The sequence below is a fragment of the Leptodactylus fuscus genome, chromosome 3 (genome assembly GCF_031893055.1).
Source record: "Leptodactylus fuscus isolate aLepFus1 chromosome 3, aLepFus1.hap2, whole genome shotgun sequence".
NCBI classification, from domain to species: domain Eukaryota; kingdom Metazoa; phylum Chordata; class Amphibia; order Anura; family Leptodactylidae; genus Leptodactylus; species Leptodactylus fuscus.
Genome location: NC_134267.1, coordinates 191,229,337 through 191,250,743, shown reverse-complemented (window position 1 = coordinate 191,250,743; position 21,407 = coordinate 191,229,337). Strand labels below are relative to the sequence as shown.

The window sequence follows — 21,407 nt, the reverse complement described above, 5'->3', positions numbered from 1 at the left end:
AGGGATCCAAGCTCACAGACCCTGTGAAACATGTTATAAGGCCGGTGAGTGTATTGAGTTGGTTCCTGTAAACAGTCTGCGGACAAAACTGTGGCCTGCATTTTATTGTTGCCAACAAGGGCAATCTTGGCAAGCTTCCAAGCTGATGGCGGACCACTACACAGCCATAACAAGATATATGTCTGGTCTGGCAAGGCTCTAATATTTTTTTGTTGCTACCTGGAATTCAGTTCCACTTTCTCAGCATCCCACTGGCTCTGCAGCTGAATCATTTGCCTCACTTTGTCTCGCAGTTGCTGTTCCAGGCGAGCTGTATGAAGAGATGCCCCAGCCGCATTTTGGGAAAGGCGAAGGTTTGAGTCTAAATTCAGACAGGCTGTGTGCATGCGCCGTGAGCTACGAGATATGTCTGTCTTCATTTCAGCAAGACCCCTGAAATTTGCAAAGAAACATTCTATAAAATAATGAAGTATATCACCATTTAATATTAAACTATATTGCGGTATGATTCCACTTCACAGTCATTCTGTTATGCTATAACCCCCTATAGTATCCATTATATATTAATGACTATCACAATGCAGTATAGCTTTTACCTTTCAGCCATAGATCGCAAGTCCAGAAACTGATTGCGCAGTGTTGCTGTCTGCCGCCATAAGGTCAGCATACTGCTCTGCTCACTGCCCAGGTATGAGGAATAAGTCTACAAGGGTCAAAAAAGGAAGAGGTAAGAAACACTAATAATGTATGATGTTATACTGTCACACAATGAAACTTATTATTAACATCAATCCGCACAGAGAACTAAATGATCCTGCTGTGTTTCTTTCTTTTTTAGTTGCTATGATTCCCAGGATTTCTCTATCTGCCATGAGCTTGTATGTGTTTCTCTCTTGTTATATACTACTGTACCATCTATGAAACTGTATCACTGAAATTTCCCCATTGTGGGACTATTAAAGGAATATCATATCTTATCTTATGTAATGTATAAAGTGTCCAATCTAATGTAAACAATAGGGGATACAAAGCAATGTTGTAAATGTATTGCATTTATTATTTACCTGGCGCAGCACTCTATAGACATTGTTAGCATTGTCCCAAGTAGGGCACACAATCTTTCCTATCGGTATGTCTTTGGAGTGTGGGAGGAAACTGGAGTACCCCCAGGAAACCCACGCAAACACTAGGAGAACTTACAGATTTCATCCAGGTGTTGCCCTTAGCTGGTTCTGAACACAGGATGCCGCAATACAAGGCAACAGCGCCGACCACTGAGCCACCATGTTTCCCATAAATAATATCTTCCTACAAATACTGACATTTGTATAGGTTTAAGTTGTTACAATGAGATTGTATTGAAGGCCTAATATTATTAGGGACTCAATTTGGTAGGAAGTAATGGCAGATGAATGTGAAGAGCATTTACACGATGCTATCCTCTGATGGTCTTCTTTAAGGCCAGGTTGAGGAAATACAGCGTTTCTTTGTTACTGATTTTGCAGTGTTTTTTTTTTTTTTTTTTTGAGCCAGGAGTGGTTTGAAATGAATAGAAAATCTAAAGTAAGTTCTTAAGTCATTTCCCTGCTCTTAACTTCACCCCTGACTTTGGCTCAAACCACAGCAAAATCTGCAACAAAAAATGCTGTGTTTCCACAACATGGGGGCTAAGCTTTAAAGGGGATCAGCAGAGGATAGCTAAATCTATGATCATCTTATAAATGCTCTTTAAAATTCATCCGGTATTACTTCCTACCAAACTGCATCCCTGATAATATTTTCGCAACATGGGGCCTTAGCCTAAACAGGCTTTAACCACTTCCACCTCTTTGCATCTTTCAATGGGCAGCTCCACATTCTGGGCCAGTCGGAATTTTTTCTCAAGCCCTCACCATTCCTGAGCAATCAATACTTTTAATTTCAGCACCCATTATGCTAGATAGGCTCTCTATTGTCAGGTGGGCAGTTCTGACCTGGTCCTTACAGTAGAGGGCCTAATTCCCATATTGGGTGCTGAATAGAGATGAGTGAACACTATCTGAAACAGCCGAAATTAATGGGAGCGTGCTATTCGAAGCGGCTGTTTCAAATAGTGTTTGCTCATCTCTAGTGCTGAATCTAACAGCACAGATTTCTCAGGAACAGTAGGGACTAAACATGGAATCTGCCTGCACCAGAAATGGTGGAGCTGAACGTAGTGACGGATGTAAAGAGTTGGTGGAGATAGTGAAAGGGTCTTATTAAAGTCTCAAGCAAATAACCACACAAACAAAAAATGACAGCAATAACAAATTGGTTTTCTCATTAAAAAAAAAAAAATCACCTCTCTCTCTTTCCGCCATTCGGACTCTCGTTGCTCTAACTCATCCTGTGATCTGTGCAGGTCGGTGGTCAGTTTCCTCATTTCCTCGGTGAGTTTGTCATTTGCTAGCTTCAGCTGGTCCATCTGCTCCCGCAGAGACATATTGAGCTGCGCCAGACTGCTGCTCCTGCAGACATGAATTATTACATTAGGGATATGTCAAAACACACCAGACTAGTGAATTATGTCAAATGAGTTGGAAGCCATTTTTATTAGCTTGTTTCAGTAATACAAACATTGAGCCTAGGTCTAACCACGACACTAGTCATGTCCTGTATGTTCTTTGGACCATACATGCACCCAGTTTGCTTCTGGAACAGTCAATAATGCCACCAGCCTGCCCTCCATGAGGATAGTGATCCAGTTATCTGACTTACCTGCAGGTACTGCCCTTGGAATTCCCTAATATAACTAGCCTATGGCTCCTGTAAAGTCATATGACCTGTGCTAGATGAAGCTCCTGTCAGGAAGCATGGTTGTCTCTAAGCCCCACCAGTAGAAGGTAGGTTTGTTAGTCACGTCCTGTAGGCTACTTGGTCTCCATCTGAATCTAGCTTGATAGTATTGACAGTGACATGAGACTGCCCTGCATGATAAGGTGGTGATCAGCTGTTTTCTAGGTGAAGTGCCCCATATTTTTCGTGCTCTCAGACATCCTGAATCCAGTAGAATTCTGGACCATGGCATCTTGTTACCACCTAGGCACCAGCATCAGGATCACATCATAGTCTGTCCAAACCTTGCTTGATGCTACCATAGTCTGTATTCTTCATATATTGTTTCTTATTACTCCACCAGTGGCAATTGTCTCATTCCTTTTTTCCCATTAGAAAGGGAAGAACTTTTCATCCAATTTATTAGATGAGTTTGTGCAAGAACAATTGATTTTGATTCTCCACATCCGTAGTGTTGATCTGTTTTCTATACCGCTTTACACTTTTATCGCTATCTTATTCAGGACTTGCAGTAAAGGGTATATTGCTCTATATAAGATGTGTAGAGAACTCTTCTTACCTCTGCTGCTCTTCCTCCAGTCTTGTCAGGGTATTCTTCACCTCAGTGCTGTGATCTTGGTCCATTCTGTGGAGAGTAGATTCTGCAGAATCCAGTTTTGTCTGTAACTGATAAAACCAAGATTATTTTATAGAGAAGAATATAGAAGTACACGGTCATCCTTCTAAAAGTTCTGCCTTAAATGCATGACTGACTCTGATCACCAATGCCTTACAAATGTATGTACAGCCATCACGGGATGTCCAGCAACTTTACTGGAACAAGTAGTTTTCTGACTGATAACTACTTTACCCCTTCCCCTGTATACCCATTACCCCTTCCCCTGTGTACCTCTCTTTTTAACCATTGCTGGCAGTTTGGAGCTTTTCCTCCATTATTTGCACATTTTTAGGGTTACCTGTTTTTCCAAACCACATTCTTCACTTTCTCACAATGGCAAAAATATCGCCAAAGCATGCAAATACAACGTTATCAAACAAACTTCACAATCCAACATTCTATTGTCACAAGCAGAGGACATGACGGACATAAAACTTAAAGGGGTATTCCCATGTACATCATTATTTTTTAAATTTATAGATAATTAAAATTGAAACATTTTTGCAAGTATAAGTAACTAGCTGGTACCCGCGACTTCGTCTGCGGTGATTGTAGAAGTGGGTATATACAGGCGTGGGTAAGGTTTTTGTACTGTGTATAAGGTATGGGATATGAAATGTAAGTTTGTATCTTGTTTTTGCTGTAATTCAGAGAATACGTGAGACTTTTGTGTTGAAGTTACTTTGTATTTGAGCTGCTATACGGTGTTGTGAGAAACTTTACATAGTGACTTTGGGACAGAAGTATTTGAAGTTAACCCTTTCCCGCCGATGGCATTTTTGTGATTTTGGTTTTTAGCTTTTGACTCCCGTCCTTCTAAACCCCATAACGTTTTTATTTCTCCGCTCCCAGAGCCATATGAGGTCTTAATTTTTCTGGAACAAATTGTTCTTCATGATGCCACCATTATTTATTCTATATAATGTACTGGGAAGCAGGGAAAAAATGCAGAATGGGGTGGATTTGAAGAAAAAATGCATTTCTGCGACTTTCTTACGGGCTTTGGTTTTACGGCGTTCACTGTGCAGCCACAATGACCTGTCCCCTGTATTCTGTGTTTCGTTACGATTCCGGGGATACCAAATTTATATGGTTTTATTTACATTTTGACCCCTTAAAAAAAGTCGCCATATTCCGACAGCCGTAACTTTTTTATACGTCAGTGTACGGGGATGCATAGGGCGTCTTTTTTTGCGGGACCGGGTGTACTTTGTAGTTCTACCATTTTTGGGAAATGTTATTGCTTTGATCACTTTTTATTCAAATTTTTATCAGAATCAAAACAGTGAAAAAACGGCGGTTTGGCACTTTTGACCATTTTTCCCGCTACAGCGTTTACCGAACAGGAAAAATATTTGTATAGCTTTGTAGAGCGGGCAATTTTGGACGCGGGGATACCTAACATGTATATGTTTCACAGTTTTTAACTACTTTTCTATGTGTTCTAGGGAAAGGGGGGTGATTTGAATTTTTAATCCTTTTTATTTGTTTTTATATTTTTTTTACTTTTTTTAAAACTTTTTTTTTGCATTTATTAGACCGCCTAGGGGTATTGACATGGGTGGGCGGTGTCGCGGATTGTCAGAGCGGTGGGGGTCGGCAAACATGGCTGCTCGGAGCGTTATAGAGAGCCTCCTGGAGTATCGTTAAGGTGAGGGGCAAAGTGGTAAAGTATATGTATATGTGATTGTGTGAGGTTAGGGGCGAGGCTGTAGAAGGTAATATGAATATTGGGGCTTGCTATGGTCCAAAGTGTGTGAGATTGCAGAGATGGTGGTGTGAGTTTGGGTTTTGTGAGGGTCCTGGCACAAACGTATGTGCGCTATTGTGACGAAAAGTAGCCTATTGCGCAATCGGGTGTATTAACTATGTTTGTGGAAACTTTCAGCCAAATCGGTCGAGCGGGTTTTGCGTGATTGAGGAACAAACATCCGAACATCCAAACTCACAAACCCACAAACTTTCACATTTATAATATTAATAGGATTAAACATTTTGCAGAGTTTTAAAGATTTTCTCTAAATATCTTGTGGTCACACTTTGTTGTCTTGATCGGTTGCCAGTGGATACGACCATGAATGCAGGACTTTTCTAAAGTCAGAAAATCAGCCATGATTTCCTTATTGTGGCCGGGATATCTTCTGATACATGTAGTGTCCCTGCCTCATAACACAGGTACAATAAGAAAATCATAGCTGGTTCCTGACAAGACCCAGACCAAAGAAAGTTTCTGCATTTGTGGTCGTATCTATTGGCAACTGATGTCACCAATAAGAAAGTTAGACAAAATCTTTAAATCTCTGCAGAATTTTTAACTACTTATATTTGCAAAAATGTTTAATAGAGATGAGCGAGTACTGTTCGGATCAGCCAATCCAAACAGCATGCTCCATAGAAATGAATGGATGCACCTGGTACTTCCGCTTTGACGGCGGCCGGCCGCTTAACCCCCCGTGTGCCGGCTACGTCCATTCATTTCTATGCGAGCGTGCTGTTCGGATCGGCTGATCCGAACAGTACTCACTCATCTCTAATGCTTAACTTTTAATTATCTACAAATATAGATATGATTATATTCATGGGAATACCCCTTTAACTTTTAATATAAATTCTAACAATAAATATTTAAGACGGTCAAAGAACATCACCAATATAAGTGCACAAAACAAACCGTGCTCTAGATAAAAAAGAGGAATGGTCTTAATAGGAGGTACTAAAAGATGATGGGGATTCAATGAGATTTGCTGATGAAGGGCTGGTGTAGTTACCCTATCTCTCACCTACAGTATGTCCCACAATGACTCCTGTCCTAACAAGGACAGTCCCCAGAGCTCTCCCTGTATCTCCCTATCAAATTAGATCCGTTTCCCTTATTCCCTTCTTTCCAACGTGTTTCATGTCCCAGCAGAATGGAGGAGCAATCCTCAGAGAATTTCTAAGTATGAGCCCAGTGGGGAGTGAAAGCCTTTTAAGTTGCTCAACCATATGTTTCCATAGTTTGCTAGTTGTAGGGCTATAGAGGTGAATGCCCCACCCTGAGTGCAGGGGAGCATTAGTGTCAGCAGTGCTCCATTGAGATCCATTATATGACATGTACACATTATGACTTCCAATGTAAACCCAGATATGAGCAGAGGATTATAGACTGTATTACACATCAGAGCTGAATTTACACAGGTGAGTACAGCACTTGGTTGTCTCCTGGTAGCGGCGCAGACTATAAGTAGTACTGTAGGTCACATATCACGTACCACCGCTTCATCCAAATTCTGTCTCACTAGGGAAAAAAGAAGAGCCGGGAATCCCATTCCAGTGATTTTTACGGTCCTAGTTGGGAGATCCTATAGTTTGGAAATGTATCACCTTTTCTATAGCTAAATTATAATTGCCCATTGTTCGGCAACCCCTTTAAGGATTAAAGGGGCAATGAAGGATTTAAATGAGTGCTATTTGAATACATCAGTAATACATCAAAACTGTTGAGGGTTTACTCAGGATCGCTGTGTATATTGCCCTTTGTGTAAAAACCATTCAGTGTAACAAATATGCAACAATGGAAGACATCTGGTAAGGGGGCAAATACTATTTATACACAACAGTATATACACTACAGAAAAAACATATGGAGGATCTGGTGACAGATCCTCTTTAAAGCTATAAATGACTTGTGTCTGAAGGGGGAGTGGAAATCCCTTTAAATACATGTTTTGTGCTACATCTACTTCCTGGTACACACTAAAATTCTTTACTTGAAAATACCTTGGAAGATTTTTTTATGCTGCCAAAAACTACAAGTTGAGCACACCTGTAGCCTAGCGGTGGGAGTCAGGCATTCGAGCTGAATATACAATACATGAGAAGACAAAAGATGGAAAGCTTTAGCACGTTCACATGCGCCTTCAGTCCCCACAGGTGCTCCGTGGAGCAGGCGGGATAGGATTTAAGCAAGGCATTGATGTTTCTGCAGCTGGCGGAGCTGATCCTGGTGCCAAAGACGGTTAAGTGTAATCGTAAACATAGTTTTACCCTGGTAATTGACAGACTGAAGAACCTATTCAGACTTGCTTAGCACAATATTGCTAAATATTTTTCACATTCCTAACATTTTGAATACATAAGCTCAACAATCCCTTTGCAACAGGCTTACCATACAGTATTTTCTGGCACCTCTCATCCATGCCCTGAGCCTACAGCTGACTTGTAGGAATTACCGTAGTTGCTTCGTTCCCAAGAAGATGAGGAAACGGCCATGTATACAAACGAAAAACTATTATGGCTCAGGCGCATGGCTGTATTAGTGGTGCAAGAGCTGAATATTAATTTAAGGACCATGAATAGGATAAGATCCTATATTAGAAGACCAGTAGAACCTAAAGGGTCCATTCACACGGAGCTTTTTGGCGAGGAAAAATCAGTTTCAGGAATTAAGAAATGTTTTTTTCCTCCAGCACAGTGTATGGACCTTGAAAAAACTGCTAGCGGTTTTTCCATGCATTTTTGGCCAATTCCACGTTGATTTTCCGCCTCCCATTGACTGCGTTGGTTTTTGCAGGCGGAATTCGCCTGAAGGAAGCTTTTTTTTTTCCGCTAGTGAAACCCATAGAAATCTGTGGAGAGGCAGTTTTATTCTGACACGGATTCAGCGCCAAAATCCTAGCGAAAAAACTCAGTGTGAATGGACCCAAAGGCTCTCATGATCACCAGGCACAAGCTCCTTATGTATGAGACAAAAAATATATATCATTTACATAGCCACAAGACGGCCATTTGCATGGGTCGTACACAAATTAATAAAGGGACTTTCTCAGAACTTAAAAAATTTGGTCAGATTGGGCAGATCAGGAATGGTATAAAATAAAATACTGTGCTGCTAAAACAGCAGCTGCTCAAGTGCCACTATTTAGCTTACGCTAGTGTGAACCTCCATTCTTGGGTCTGCTGAGGGACCTGAATGACAGGATAGCTAAAACAGCAGTTACACACCGACACCAGCAGACCTCATTGACTATAATGGGGTCCGCCGGTTGTCCGCCATTTTAAACTGTCCATGCAGGACTCTTCTCACAGCTTCTGTGGACACTCCGGCACATAAGTGAGCCCAGCCTGCAGCAATGGCCTCAGTTTGTCGCCTGCCATACCATCTTTCTCCATATCTATCTATCTATCTATCTATCTATCTATCTATCTATCTATCTATCTATCTATCTATCTATCTATCTATCTATCTATCCATCCATCCATCCATCCATCCATCCATCCTATTCATTTGCTAGCCCATCCATTTATATGTAAGTAACCATTTCACACATGTAACAAGTCTATGGGATGTTCATGACTGATATTACTAACAGCTGTAATACAGAGGTTTTCCCTTGAACATAACCATATTTAAATTTACAAAAAATAACATCTTTTGCAAATATAAACAGTTAAAAATTTCCTCTAACCATCTTAGTGTTGACAGACTGTTGTCTTGATCGGTTGCTATTGCGTTCAACCATGAATTCAGGAACTTTCTATCGACTGGGACTTGTCTGAAACCCAGCCATGATCCCCTTATTGTGGTCGGATTATCTTCTCATACATGTAGTGTCCTTGCCTGATAACCTGTCCACAATAAGGAAATCATGGCTGGGTTTCTGATATTTGCCAGACCATAGAAAGTTCCTGAATTTATGGTCGTATCCACTGGCAACTGATCAAGACAAAAGAATGTTTTGGTCAGTGGCTATTAATCTGAGTCTTTCAGATTCCCTATTAAACGGAGTCTGTCAGCAGGAAACTCAATGTTGATACTAATAGGGAGTAGTAGATTGAGAGCTCTATATGGGACAGTGATTGCCAATGTCTGTAAAGCGCTACGGAATATGATGGCACCATACAAGAAGGCACAATAAATAAATAATAAATGTATTTTGCTGCATTTTTTTAAGCCAAAGCCAGGACTGGATTTAGCAGAAGAGAGAAGTATAAGAGCTTCATTCATATTTTCCATTTCTTTGCAAGCCACTAACACAACAAAAACACTGTTTTTTGGCAACGTGTGGCCTCAGCCTAAAACATGTATATTATTATTTTATTTTCACACATTCAAAAATGTGAATCAATGAATCCAATCTTTATAAGCTGTATATGGAAAGCACAATGACCTGATGTACTTTGCTATGCGCTTGAATACTACAGAGATGAATGGAATCTGCCCATGGGATGAACCAGTTACTGATCAGAAACAATTCAGTTGTCTAACATTTCCTTTTTTGTTTGGTCATATAACTTTATACTCTGCAGAGGAGGCGGAACTCTACTTACCACTAACTTCTGCTGCTCACATTCGGAGGTTTTCTCCAGGAGTAGCTGTTCTAGCTCCCCACACCTACTTTTATATTGTAAGACCTGGAGAACAAGGATCAGATAGTGTTAAAAATGTTTATTTTAGATGGACCTCTTTAGTTTTACTGACTTGACAATGAGAACTTAAGAGGGTTCCCCATTTTAGATGATTATGGCCTATCTACAGTATACGCCATAAATGTCTGGCATCCTATTACTGTCCCTATTTCTTCTGGTGAGGCAGTGGCATGAAATGAGCTGTCTACGTATATGGCCATCTCTACGTTTATACCGCTCTGGATGCAGTGGCTGTCTTATTAGCAGGAATGCCACTCAAAAAACTCATATCCTTGAGATAAGTGGGTCTTAGAGATGAGATAAGACATTTATGGCATATCCTGTGGATCTAGAGTTGACCTCCACAGCTCAATGACCATCTGTCCTTATCCCATCATTTTTGGTCTATGTAGAGTACTGTAACTGAGCTCTCTTTTGTCAACATGGCTGTCATATTCAGATCTATAGAATGAACTGGCATAATAATAACTGATCCAGAGAAGTGTAAAGGCCCCCATACACAAAAGATAAAAGCCTGAATATCTAGTAAGTCTGGTCTTACACGACCATAGTGGTTTTGCGGACCGCAATTTGCTGATCAGCAACACTAAATTACACTCCAAAAAGTCATTTCGCAGACATTCGACCTGCGGTATGCAGTGCGGACCTCGGTCACGGCCCGGCACACCACGGATAAAATGTCCAGTGGTGTAAGAGGCCACACTGAATACAATGTGTCCGCAAGTGGTCTGCAATTGAGAACCGACAATTGCGGACCATTTGCGGACTAAACTTACTGTTGTGTAAGACCAGCCTAAGGTGTCTCCCATCTCTCCCCCAACAGATAATGTCAGGGAAAAAAAACGAAGTATGCCAAATTTCAATGCCCAATTCTTTTGTTTGTAGAGGTATTAAGTTGTCACCAGAAGTGTCTGACCTCAACTTACTCCCCTCTCCCAATGACAAGACACCACTGGAGAAACTGAGCAAGTATGTATATGGGGCAGTCAAGAGAAATAGCTGTTGTCCACACAATTATTATTGACAGCAGTCACACAGCTTTAGGAAGTGTAGTGGTAGCTGTCCCTACCGGGCCCTGGACCTGAAGGGGCCCCCAAAATCCATCTGACAAGTAAAATATACCACTATTTTATATAGAACAAATTAAGTAGGGGCTCCATTACAGATTTTGCATTGGGGCCCATGTCCTTCAAGTTACACCTGTGATTGATAGCGTACGGGCAGTAGTACTCACCTTATTCTGCAATCTCTGCACCAGCTGAGCCTGTCTCTGCTGCCCCTCCTGGTAAGCAGATAATTTGCGCTTATACGCCATCTCCTCCTCCTGGAAGCGATGTTTTAAATCTAGCATGGCTTCCCCTTCTCCTGATCTTTGCGCCTGACGCTGTTCCAGCTGTAACATATAACAAAGTGTGGTATAGAATATATACAAATTTACCATATAAAAAAAATAAACTATGCCGCCTCCGGCTACAGTAATATCCTGGGAGCTGAAGAACTTTAGTCTAGCTTTGTTTTAAAACTTTCTTAAACTTTTTCTATGTTCTGTAATATGAACACATATTAAAGACCGAATAGGATAATGGAAACTATTAAACAGACAATTATGGTATTTTTTCCATTTAAATTCACGTCAGTCAATGGAGATGAAAGGAATTAAACAGTTTAAAGAAAGATTTTAAGGACTGAAATGACTAAGACATGGGAAAGGATGTTAAGGCTTTAGATACTTGAGACATGGATTGTGTATGTGATGGAAAAGTGACAAGAAAAAGATAAGTGGTCTACGAATGAGCAGGCGGGCAGGCTTAGGTGTGGCAAGATGAAAATACCAAGTGTACAAGAACTATTGCATGTGTACACGTACTATTCCACTATTCCAGGGGAGAACTGCAACCTCTGTTTTCTTTGGTCAAATTCAACAACAATGCTATGTTCACACCATATTCAGTGTATTGTTACTAGTATACATATATTGACGAAATCCACGGTGGCTCAGTGATTAGCACTGCAGCCTTGCAGAGATGGAGTCCTGGGTTCAAATCCTGCCAAGGGCAACATCTGCAAGGAGTTTGTATGTTCTCCCCGTGTTTGCGTGGGTTTCCTCTGGGTACTCCGGCTTCCTCCTACACACCAAAGACATACTGATAGGGAATGTAGATTGTGAGCCCTATATGGGACAGTGACTGACAATATCTGTAAAGCGCTGCGGAATATGATGGCGCTATATAAGTAATAATAATAATAATAATATGGATTCAATACAAAGTTCTTGTGGCATTCCTATGGCAGGAATGCGGTGGTATAATGATTTTTCTTCACTGTACTGTAAAAGTTTTGTTGTCTGCACTTTGATAAAATTCTGCTTTTCAAAAGGGACACCATTGCATGTAATGACAGACATATGCAACTGAGAGGCAGACAACTGTATATATCACTTCTATATATCTGGCATATACACCCAATACAGTGTGAGTAGAACCAAACGGTACTCTGTCAGTAGGAGTCAAAGGGCAGTAAATCTATTTGTGATTTTCTTTCTATAGTGTTAGTGAAATAGGTTCTTTCGGCAATCTCCTTGGCTGAGTCTTCTTATCTTATAGTAATGTTGTGTTAGGATTTATCTTCTATAACACCATCTCTCTGCAGCTTCATGATTCTCGACAGGTTCTCACTGTATGGGCTCATGCACATGGTCAGATTATGGTGCTAACCAACCTGTGAGTTGCAAGGAGTAATATTGTAGCATCTATAGATTTCAATGGGGCCCTACTGTATCTTGGTAAGTGTTCATATATAGCAAACAGAGGATTCTTCAGTTGGGTCTTATTGATGATATATAAAATAGCATAAGGCATGTTGTATCATAGAGATATTGTCCCAAACAGCACACAGTGCTACATCAGAGCATCATAGAGTTATAGATAGATCTCCTACTGCTCCATAGTAAGAAGCCATAGCCTTCTGCATTGTGGATGAGATCTAAAGATGGCGGTATCAGCTACCTATCCTACGTACATGGGGTGTCTGGCCTTTCCACAGATGTCAGGGAAAAGAAGAATCAGGCATGTTGAGCTGCGCATGTATGTAAATCGGAGAGTTGGGGATGATGTCTGTCAACTCTCAGCTATTGAAGTTATGTAACAATTTTAAAGGCACCAGAACCTGGCGTGCCAACAGAGTCCTGCAGACACATACAGTAGGTTAGGGTCACCTGAATCAGGCAAGGAGGTTTTCCCCTTGTGAAATGGTGACTCCATTGGTGAGATAGTGTTGTTTTTGTCAATCAGTATGTCTTTTTTGGAATTTGGGATGGAAATCCATGCAAACACGGGGAGAATATACAAACTCCTTGCAGATGTTTTTTTTTTTTGCCCTTGGCGGGATTTGAACACCAGGACTCCAGCACTGCAAGGCCTCAATGCTAACCACTGAGCCACCGTGTGGCCCCTTAATTTTTTTAAAATTAGGTCGGGAGAGTTGTTTTCTTCTGGCGGAAGTCCCTGCTGCCAGACGTCATAGTTGCTGAGGACTTCCGACAAAAGATGACAGTCGAGTAGAAGAACTTGACCGTGCTGGAAGGACACCAAAGACCCGGGGACAGGTGAGAATGCTTTTTTTTTTCTTTTCACCTCCCCTGGGACTAATTAAGAAAAATAATATTAGCCTGGACAACCTCTTTAACTGCTGCGACTTACCTCTTTGGGGACATGGCATTGCCCTATGCTATGGCAAGGAGCTCATTTGCACTTTAACAAAAATGGCGATCTCTTGGTAATGGAGACACAAATTTAAAAGGGGAAAACACTATTTTATTCAGGTGAGCCTAACCTATCTATCTGCGGATCTGAGTTGACATGCTGGGTTCTGGGGACAAATAACATTTTATGAACCGGTCTTGTGTCTGTTTCTACAATGTCTGGAGCGCCAATGATCCCTGACAGGTGTCTCTGCTATACCCCAGCACCAGATCCCTATCATATATCGGTCTTTGTAAGTTACCTTGGACCTATGTGCTTGTCACATGAATGACTTGTCTCTCTCCTAACTCCCCCTCACCTAAGTAAACCTCATCAGGACATCTGAGTTAGTCTGTTTCTCCTTATGTCTATATTTAGACCCATTAGGGTCCATTTGATGTTTCCTCAGTTCCTCGCTGGCGCCATCAGCCTGAAGTTGTACTCTTTTTTAATGCTCACATAAAGACAGATTGATCTTAATGGTTACTTTTACATTTTGTGAATCATACCTTAACCCCCCCACCCCAGGGCAATTTACAGCTAAAATCCCACTTTAAGAGAAATGCCCGCTAAAGCAGCCATATACAGCGACCTTTTTGTGCCAGAGGATACAAAAACATTGCCGCGGGGGTCAATTAGTGGCTAAATGGCACTAAAAAGTGTTTGGAAATAATTATTAGCTTGACAGCTTTCAATCTGATATAAAACATTCACGTTGAACCAAATCCGTAGAGAAATATTTATGTTGTCCAATAAAATGTGTCACTATATAAGCATTTCTGTATGAAAGTGTGAAGTCTTGACGTCTCCTGTGTTGCTTGAGGGGAGCTTTGGGGGGAAGGGATGGGAGTCGGAGATCACACGTCCCTGGGAAAGTGTTTGCGGGGAGGGCAGCGCTCCCACTGGGTTGTTAACAGCCAGACAGTTTATTTAGTGCTGTTATGAGAGAGCGTTAATTCTGCTCGGGAAGGTGGGAATCTGGCCCCAATGGGGGAGCAGAGAGGTGCAGCTGGAGGGAATGATGAGATCTGGTGTGAGGGACAAGGTCACAAAGCAGTCAAGGGCCCTGTCTTCAATATTGCGGGGTTATGGTGCTCTGCCAAAGACTGACACAGCACACTAGCCCAGATTTCAGTCTCAGCTTAAGTCCAGAAGTGGATGACAAGCAGATGGCATTGTGGGAGAAGTTTGGGAACTGACAAAGAGTAGTGCCAGTCTTGTTAAAACACTGGAGAGTTATTATTGGACTAAGGTTTAATCCACAGAGCTGTGACTCAAATGCTCCCCCTTACTTGGAGAGGCGCACATTTTCAACAGTTTTTGTCTTGCAGATTCTCTATGACAGATCATCAGAATAGCATTATGCTTTACTCTGACCCTGGAGGATTTCAGCACTATAGGCAGAGATCCTGGATCATTTGGTATAATGCTGTTGTTCCACTGTCAGTGAATCGGTGGCTTTTATGCATCATAACATAATGGAAAATTATTTGATACATATTACGTTTCTTATTGCTTATGATATCTGTATATATATATATATATATATATATATATATATATATATATATATATATATATATATATGCAGATGTAATGAACATTCCCAGCGCACTATGCTGGCATCTTATGTGTGTAGCGAACTGCTCATTTACTTAGCAATAGAGAATTCATTCCATAGGGGTAGTATATAAATGGTTAGTGGGCTATTAATGAAGTGCAATGAGAGCTCATTTGGCATTCATTACATTTTAATATCATTTTTAATTCTATAACCTATATGAAACCCGTTTCTTTATTTTTCAGATCTGTGCAGGGGCGTAACTACCTGGGTATCAGTGGTAGCGGCTGCCACAGGGCCCCGGACATTAGAGGGTCTGGCCATATCCGCTACAGCTGCAGAATTTTTTTTTTTCAATAGGCCGTTTCCAGCTGGAGTAATTCCAGTAACAGGCCCTATTTACTTATCAATCCTGAGTCCTGCTCATGGCCTCTTGCGCTTCTCCTTCAGCAGAGGCGGCTGTGAGCAGGAGCCGGGATAGGTAAGTGAGCCCGCGGGCTTGTGGACCCCATAAACACTATCATTATATTCGAGGGGGAGGTCTGTTCAAGCCACCAAGAATAATGATCGGAGGCCCAGGAGAGGTGAAGAAACATAAAAAACACTGTTACTCACCTCTCCCGGAAGGCTTTAGGCCTACTTGGTGACGTCCCAGACATCACATGGGCCAGGGTTTGCGTCATTATGTGTCATGAAGCAAGCCCCTGCTCACATGTCAAAAGTCTGTCACAGGGCCCTGCCATTACTAGTTACGCCACTGGATCTGTGATAATGTAATTCATTATAATTCATATTTAGCATATTAATAATTCCTTATTACTTATTATGCTAAACATATACTGTACCTGTAAGGTAGCTGATTATTTTTAGAGGTACAGTATATGTGGAGGGAATTCTCTGATAGATACCGCTGAAGAAAGCCTTCAATAAATGTCATGTGTAGGCATCTAGTGTTGTACCTGAGCCAAAAACTCAAATTGTAAAAAAAAAAGCTTTTTGACTGTATTTATTTCCATAAATCAACTACCTGCACCAGTTAGGATATGGATTTTAGATTTTGGTAAAGACAAGTTGATCCAAGGTTTTAAACTGACTGACAGATTGGAATTTGGAAGGAATTTCTTCCCCTGACACGGGGCAGTAGGCATAAGCCTCATGGGGTTTTTTGCCTTCCTCTGGATCTACACTGTACGGTTATATAGGTTAGATTTGATGGGCCTGTGTCTTCATCCATCTACTATGTATGTAACTACTATGTCTATTCTTGTTACCTTCTCACTCAAGGCATGGTTCTTAATGGTAAGGTCATCCCGCTCGGCTCGAGTTAGCCCCAGTAAGTCTTTCAAACGAAATAATTCATCTTGCAGAGATCTGTTTTCCTCCCTCAAACTGACCTCAGGATATGTATCTGTGTATCCTAGGAAATGAGAAAACATGTAAGAGATTTATAACATCATTATTATTAATTATTATTACTATTATGTTTAGAGCAGTGTTAATTCCATGAGGCTTTACATTTGCAGAAGGTTCACATACTAATACAAGATACACAAACACAAAAACCAAGTACACTAAACTAACTTAGGGTGCATTCACACTGAGTAAACGCTAGCTTATTCTGAACGTAAAACACGTTCAGAATAAGCGCCGTATAAAGCAGCTCCATTCATTTCTATGGGAGCCGGCATACGAGCGCTCCCCATAGAAATGAATGGGCTGCTTCTTTCACTCCGTGCAGTCCCATTGAAGTGAATGGGGAGTGCCGGCGTGTACGCTCCGGCATGAGCAGAGCTTGCCGTATACGCCGGCACTCCCCATTCACTTCAAAGGGACTGCTCGGAGTGAAAGAAGCATCCCATTCATTTCTATGGGGAGCGCTCGTATGCCGGCTCCCATAGAAATGAATGGAGCTGCTTTAGACGCCGCTTATTCTGAACGTGTTTTACGTTCAGAATAAGCTAGCGTTTACTCAGTGTGAATGCACCCTTAAGATGGTGGTGTGGTCTCTGCAGGTTATTGAAGGTTGTCGGCAAACCTGAAGAGCTGAGTCTTCAGGGTCCTCTTGAGGGTTGTGATTGTGGTGGACAGTCTTATGTGTTATGGTTGTGAGTTACAAAATATAGAGTATGTGCAGTAGAAATCTTAAGCCTGGTTCATATGTGTGTTTGGTGCAAGAAAAATGCGGAGAGAAAAGTGCTGCTTGCATGTGGATAGGGGAACAGAATGTCCTGAACGCAGATGTGAACTGGGCCTTAGATGTGGTTGTCTGAAGAGCAGATCAGAGTGGAGTGAAGAAGGTTGTATACATCTTGTATACATGGAGTCAAGAATTTGTATACATCTTCCGGACTGACCGAGCTTTGTGTGAAGTTAAGCACTTGAGAAAGGGCAGGTGTACCCGAAACACGGCGATTTTTTAGCGTTGTGCATCATTGTCTTATTCAATAAACTCCTGTTGTGACCTGAGCGCGCCGTCTTTCCATCTCATTGAAAACGCTATCTTCCCCGGCCTTGGCCGGTGTCCATCAGACGTGCTGCCTCCTCCACCTGACGGTAAACCCCAAACGTAGTTGTGAGCGATTGTCACAACCTCATCAGGTGAGAGGCCATTTGGTCCTTTTAAATGACATCTTCTGGTTATTTTCACCAAAATTTATCAGACATTCTACACTATATAGTGTGCTCGGTGTCTCTTTTGTTTTTTATTTGGATACATGGGTGGCGTACATGAACCAAAATGGAGTTTAGCCACAGCCTCCAAAAGCACAATACAACAAACACACAAAAATTGGTCAGCACTGCCAAACAACATGAACAAGAAATGCAGGTGCAAGTTGCTTTGGCTGAAATACAAATGCAAACACAAAAAGTTGCAAAAGCGCTCTGCTAGCCAGATTCTGATGCGGATTCTGCGTCAAAATCCGGACCAAAAAACCCTGTGTGAACCTGGCCTTATGTATCCACAGGACTTCCAGAGACTGAATTGATAAGATGACTTCAGAAGACAAGTTAAGCTTACTTTGGCTTGAGTCTTCACTCAGATTCTGGGTGATAATTTCTCGGATACGGGCAGGTACAGGAGTGAGTGTATCCCTCTCACCCTCCATACTGCGAACGCTCAATATTCTGTCTTCAGCTGCATTTTCCGGATTCAGGACTGTATGCTCCAGACGCTGTAATAAACACAGAAAGACTTAAATAGAAGGTAAGTGAAGCCTGTCATAGCCAGTTAAATGAGTAGGAGCGTACACACCCAAATCAGAGTTCATGGGGGCCTTGGGCAAAGATCTTCATGGGGGTCAATCAGTAGTAGTATAATAAGTGGTTAACTTATGCTGGCCATGCACTCACCCCAAATACTTGTTTGTTTAGATCCGCCAAGCCTGAATTTTTCTTTCAATAGGGAAACTCTAACATGCCATTCACACACCTTAGATCTCTGGCCATGTTTAGTCCATTGTATATGATCAGCTTTAGGCCAGGACCCCAAGTGAAAAAAAAACATGTCATTTTAAAGTCATTGTATAGTGGATGGGATTCTTGCAAATACAATCCCCACAGTATGGGAAAATACGCGCTGTGGTCATGCTGCGTTGCCGATTTGGAAATTGCAGCCTATACCTACGGAAACACTGGCAGTTTCCCTATAGGTATAATAGACTTTGGACTTGGTTTTCCTGCAGTGCTTTTTTGCTGCAGCCTGCTACATAGGGTCTTGGCTTTACAGTAGAGTCAGCAGGTTACGGGAACTGAAGAACCCTTATATATATGTATGGGTGCACAGGACTGATCTATTCTTCTACCATGAGACAAGCCACTAATAGAGGTGTCCAGTAGCTTCTCACTCCCCTAACCAGATACATTTTAGTGAACACCCATCTCGGACCTACCGACATAAATGTTATTACAACCGCCCCTTTCTCCCCCCCTATAATACAGTTGTGGGTCTGATATCACACGATGGTGCAAATTTTACTACAACAGTTTTCACCTAGCAAAAAATTATTCCTATGAATTATTTCTAAACATGAAAGGTATTTTCTTGCTCAGCCAAAGTGCTACATCTATAATATTGGGTCATTGTTGTAGAATGCATGGCATACCGCTTCATCTCCATAAGTGAGCCCATTATGTTTTAGGGGGAGTTCACACGAAGGAAAGTGGAGCGCAATCTGGCACGTATACACGTGCCGGCAGATGACGCGGATGCAAAATCACGGCCGCAAAATAACGCGGCGTATACGCTCCTAACTCCCACTGAAATGAATGGGAGCATTTTGAGCGCGTCATCTGCCGGCATGTGTATACGTGCCAGATTGCGCTCCACTTTCCTCTGTGTGAACTCACCCTTATACAACAAATCATATGGAAGTTCTGAGGGTTAGATTTCCCAGCACATCAATGAATCCATCATGATCCCTCTAAAATCTAAGTCTTTTTTTTTATATAACTGTAATTTGGATTGAAAATTTTAACAAAACAAGTAAGAGAACAAGTGCAAAAAAAGAGACGAAGAAAAAGGGAAAGGCTAAACTACCAGTCCTGCAGTACATAAAAAAAGTCATGTTAGGAAGATGCAATAAGGAGCAAGGATACTGGTGGGGACAGACACACAGAGACAGAGAGAAGGGGGGGGAACGAGGGGGGGGGGGAGGTAGAGGGGGGATACTAGGTCACAAGCCTCGCAGGGCGCAATAGGCGTCCCAGGAGGACCAAATGGAGTTGAAAGCATCCAATGAATCATTAAGACTAGCCGTCAAAAATTCAAGGCTCCGTACATCCTTAAGTTCTGTGCCAGAGGGGGGACTAGAACTCCTCCAATGCTTGGCTATAAGGGTCTTAGTGGCCGTGCAAAGGTGAAGAAACAGTCTGGAAGTCTTATTACCGAGATGCCTAGGTGGGAGCTTTAGGTTATAGATAAGGGGATCTAAGTACTAGTTCACAAGTAAATTACATGTGGCTTATTTTGGCCCTGAAAAAAACGCTTCCTAATTAGGAAGCGTCTTTTGGACCTTGCCGCACTTTTTGTGGAGTTTTTTTTGTAAAAACCACTTCCAAAAAATGCCAGGCAGTTTTCCCCTCTAGTAAAAGTAAAAGGGCAGCAACAATTGCGTCGCTTTTTTTTCCACGCGTTTTTTTTTTTCTCAAAAAACCACGACATGCGTTTTTTTGCTTCCCATTCACTTCTATTGCTTTTTCCAGGCGGAAAACGCCTGAAGAAAGGTCATGTTGCTTCTTTTTTCCCCTAGCGGAAAAAAAACGCTAGCGGAAAAAAAAGCTAGCCCTCTACATAGACCACCATTCTATGGAGGCGGATTTTGAGGCGAAATTCGCTGTCAAAAACCGCCTCCTTGTTCCCGTGTGAACTAGCCCTAAGGGAACTCCTTGTAAGAAAAGAGAGTCCGTTAATGCTCTAACCTCCTGTCAAAAGCCCAGTATGAGGGGGCAGGTCCAAAAAATGTGATACAAGGTACCCACAGCAGTGTTACAGCACCAGCACCTCATGGGGAGAGCAGGGTTCAAAGCATGGAAGGGGGCCGATGTGCGGTTCCAATGCATCAAGAGTTTAAATTGCGTTTCCCTGAAAGTGATGCACTGGGAAGATTTCTAAGCTCGCGACCAAACAATCTGCCACTGTCCCTGAAAAATAGGAACACCCAGGGCCTCCTCCCATTTGGACATATAGTGGTGCCGAATAGGGGAGCTAAGCGCCTGACAAAAGAGGAGCCGGTAAACTGAGGAGATAAAGCCCTTGGTGGAGGTGCCAGCATGACAGATCCTCTCAAAGGCCATGGGAAGGGAAACCCTGGAGGATCCATGGAGAGATCGGACGAAGTGAGCGAACTGAGAATAGTCAAACCATTCGGTCCGGGGAAGACTTGCATTAGTCACAAAATAATTAAAGGGCCTGAGCTCCAACGACACCGGGTCTACTATATCGGCAACGCAGAATAAACCCACTGTGGACCACAGCTTGACCATTGCGGAAGACATGCCAGAGGGTAGAAGGTTATTGTAAAGGATGGAGACCATCGACGATCGCGGGGACATTAGGAAAAACTGGGTCTTACAGGTCGACCAGATGGAGCGGGTAAAGCAAATGGGGCCCAATAAGTAGCGAGAGGGAGGAACGGGGGGGGAGGCCACCCATAGAAAAGCGTTGGGATGCATGGAAGCCAACCAGAGCTTTTCAATCTCCATCCACCTGGTGTACACCGGGGCA

General features: G+C 42.1%; 1 protein-coding gene across 1 annotated transcript in view; it reads right to left on the bottom strand.

Moving 5' to 3' along the window:
* LOC142198549 (uncharacterized) overlaps positions 1-21,166 on the bottom strand; it is a 74,414-nt gene extending 53,248 nt beyond the window's left edge. The window contains exons 1-9 of the mRNA XM_075269582.1: positions 20,902-21,166; positions 18,204-18,377; positions 16,456-16,601; positions 11,118-11,276; positions 9,785-9,868; positions 3,377-3,483; positions 2,324-2,489; positions 597-703; positions 220-432 (exon numbers count right to left, since the gene is read on the bottom strand). Coding sequence (XP_075125683.1) covers positions 220-432; positions 597-703; positions 2,324-2,489; positions 3,377-3,483; positions 9,785-9,868; positions 11,118-11,276; positions 16,456-16,601; positions 18,204-18,377; positions 20,902-21,166 — 1,421 coding nt within the window. The remainder of the gene's footprint in view (positions 1-219; positions 433-596; positions 704-2,323; positions 2,490-3,376; positions 3,484-9,784; positions 9,869-11,117; positions 11,277-16,455; positions 16,602-18,203; positions 18,378-20,901) is intronic.
* Positions 21,167-21,407: the final 241 nt, after the last annotated feature.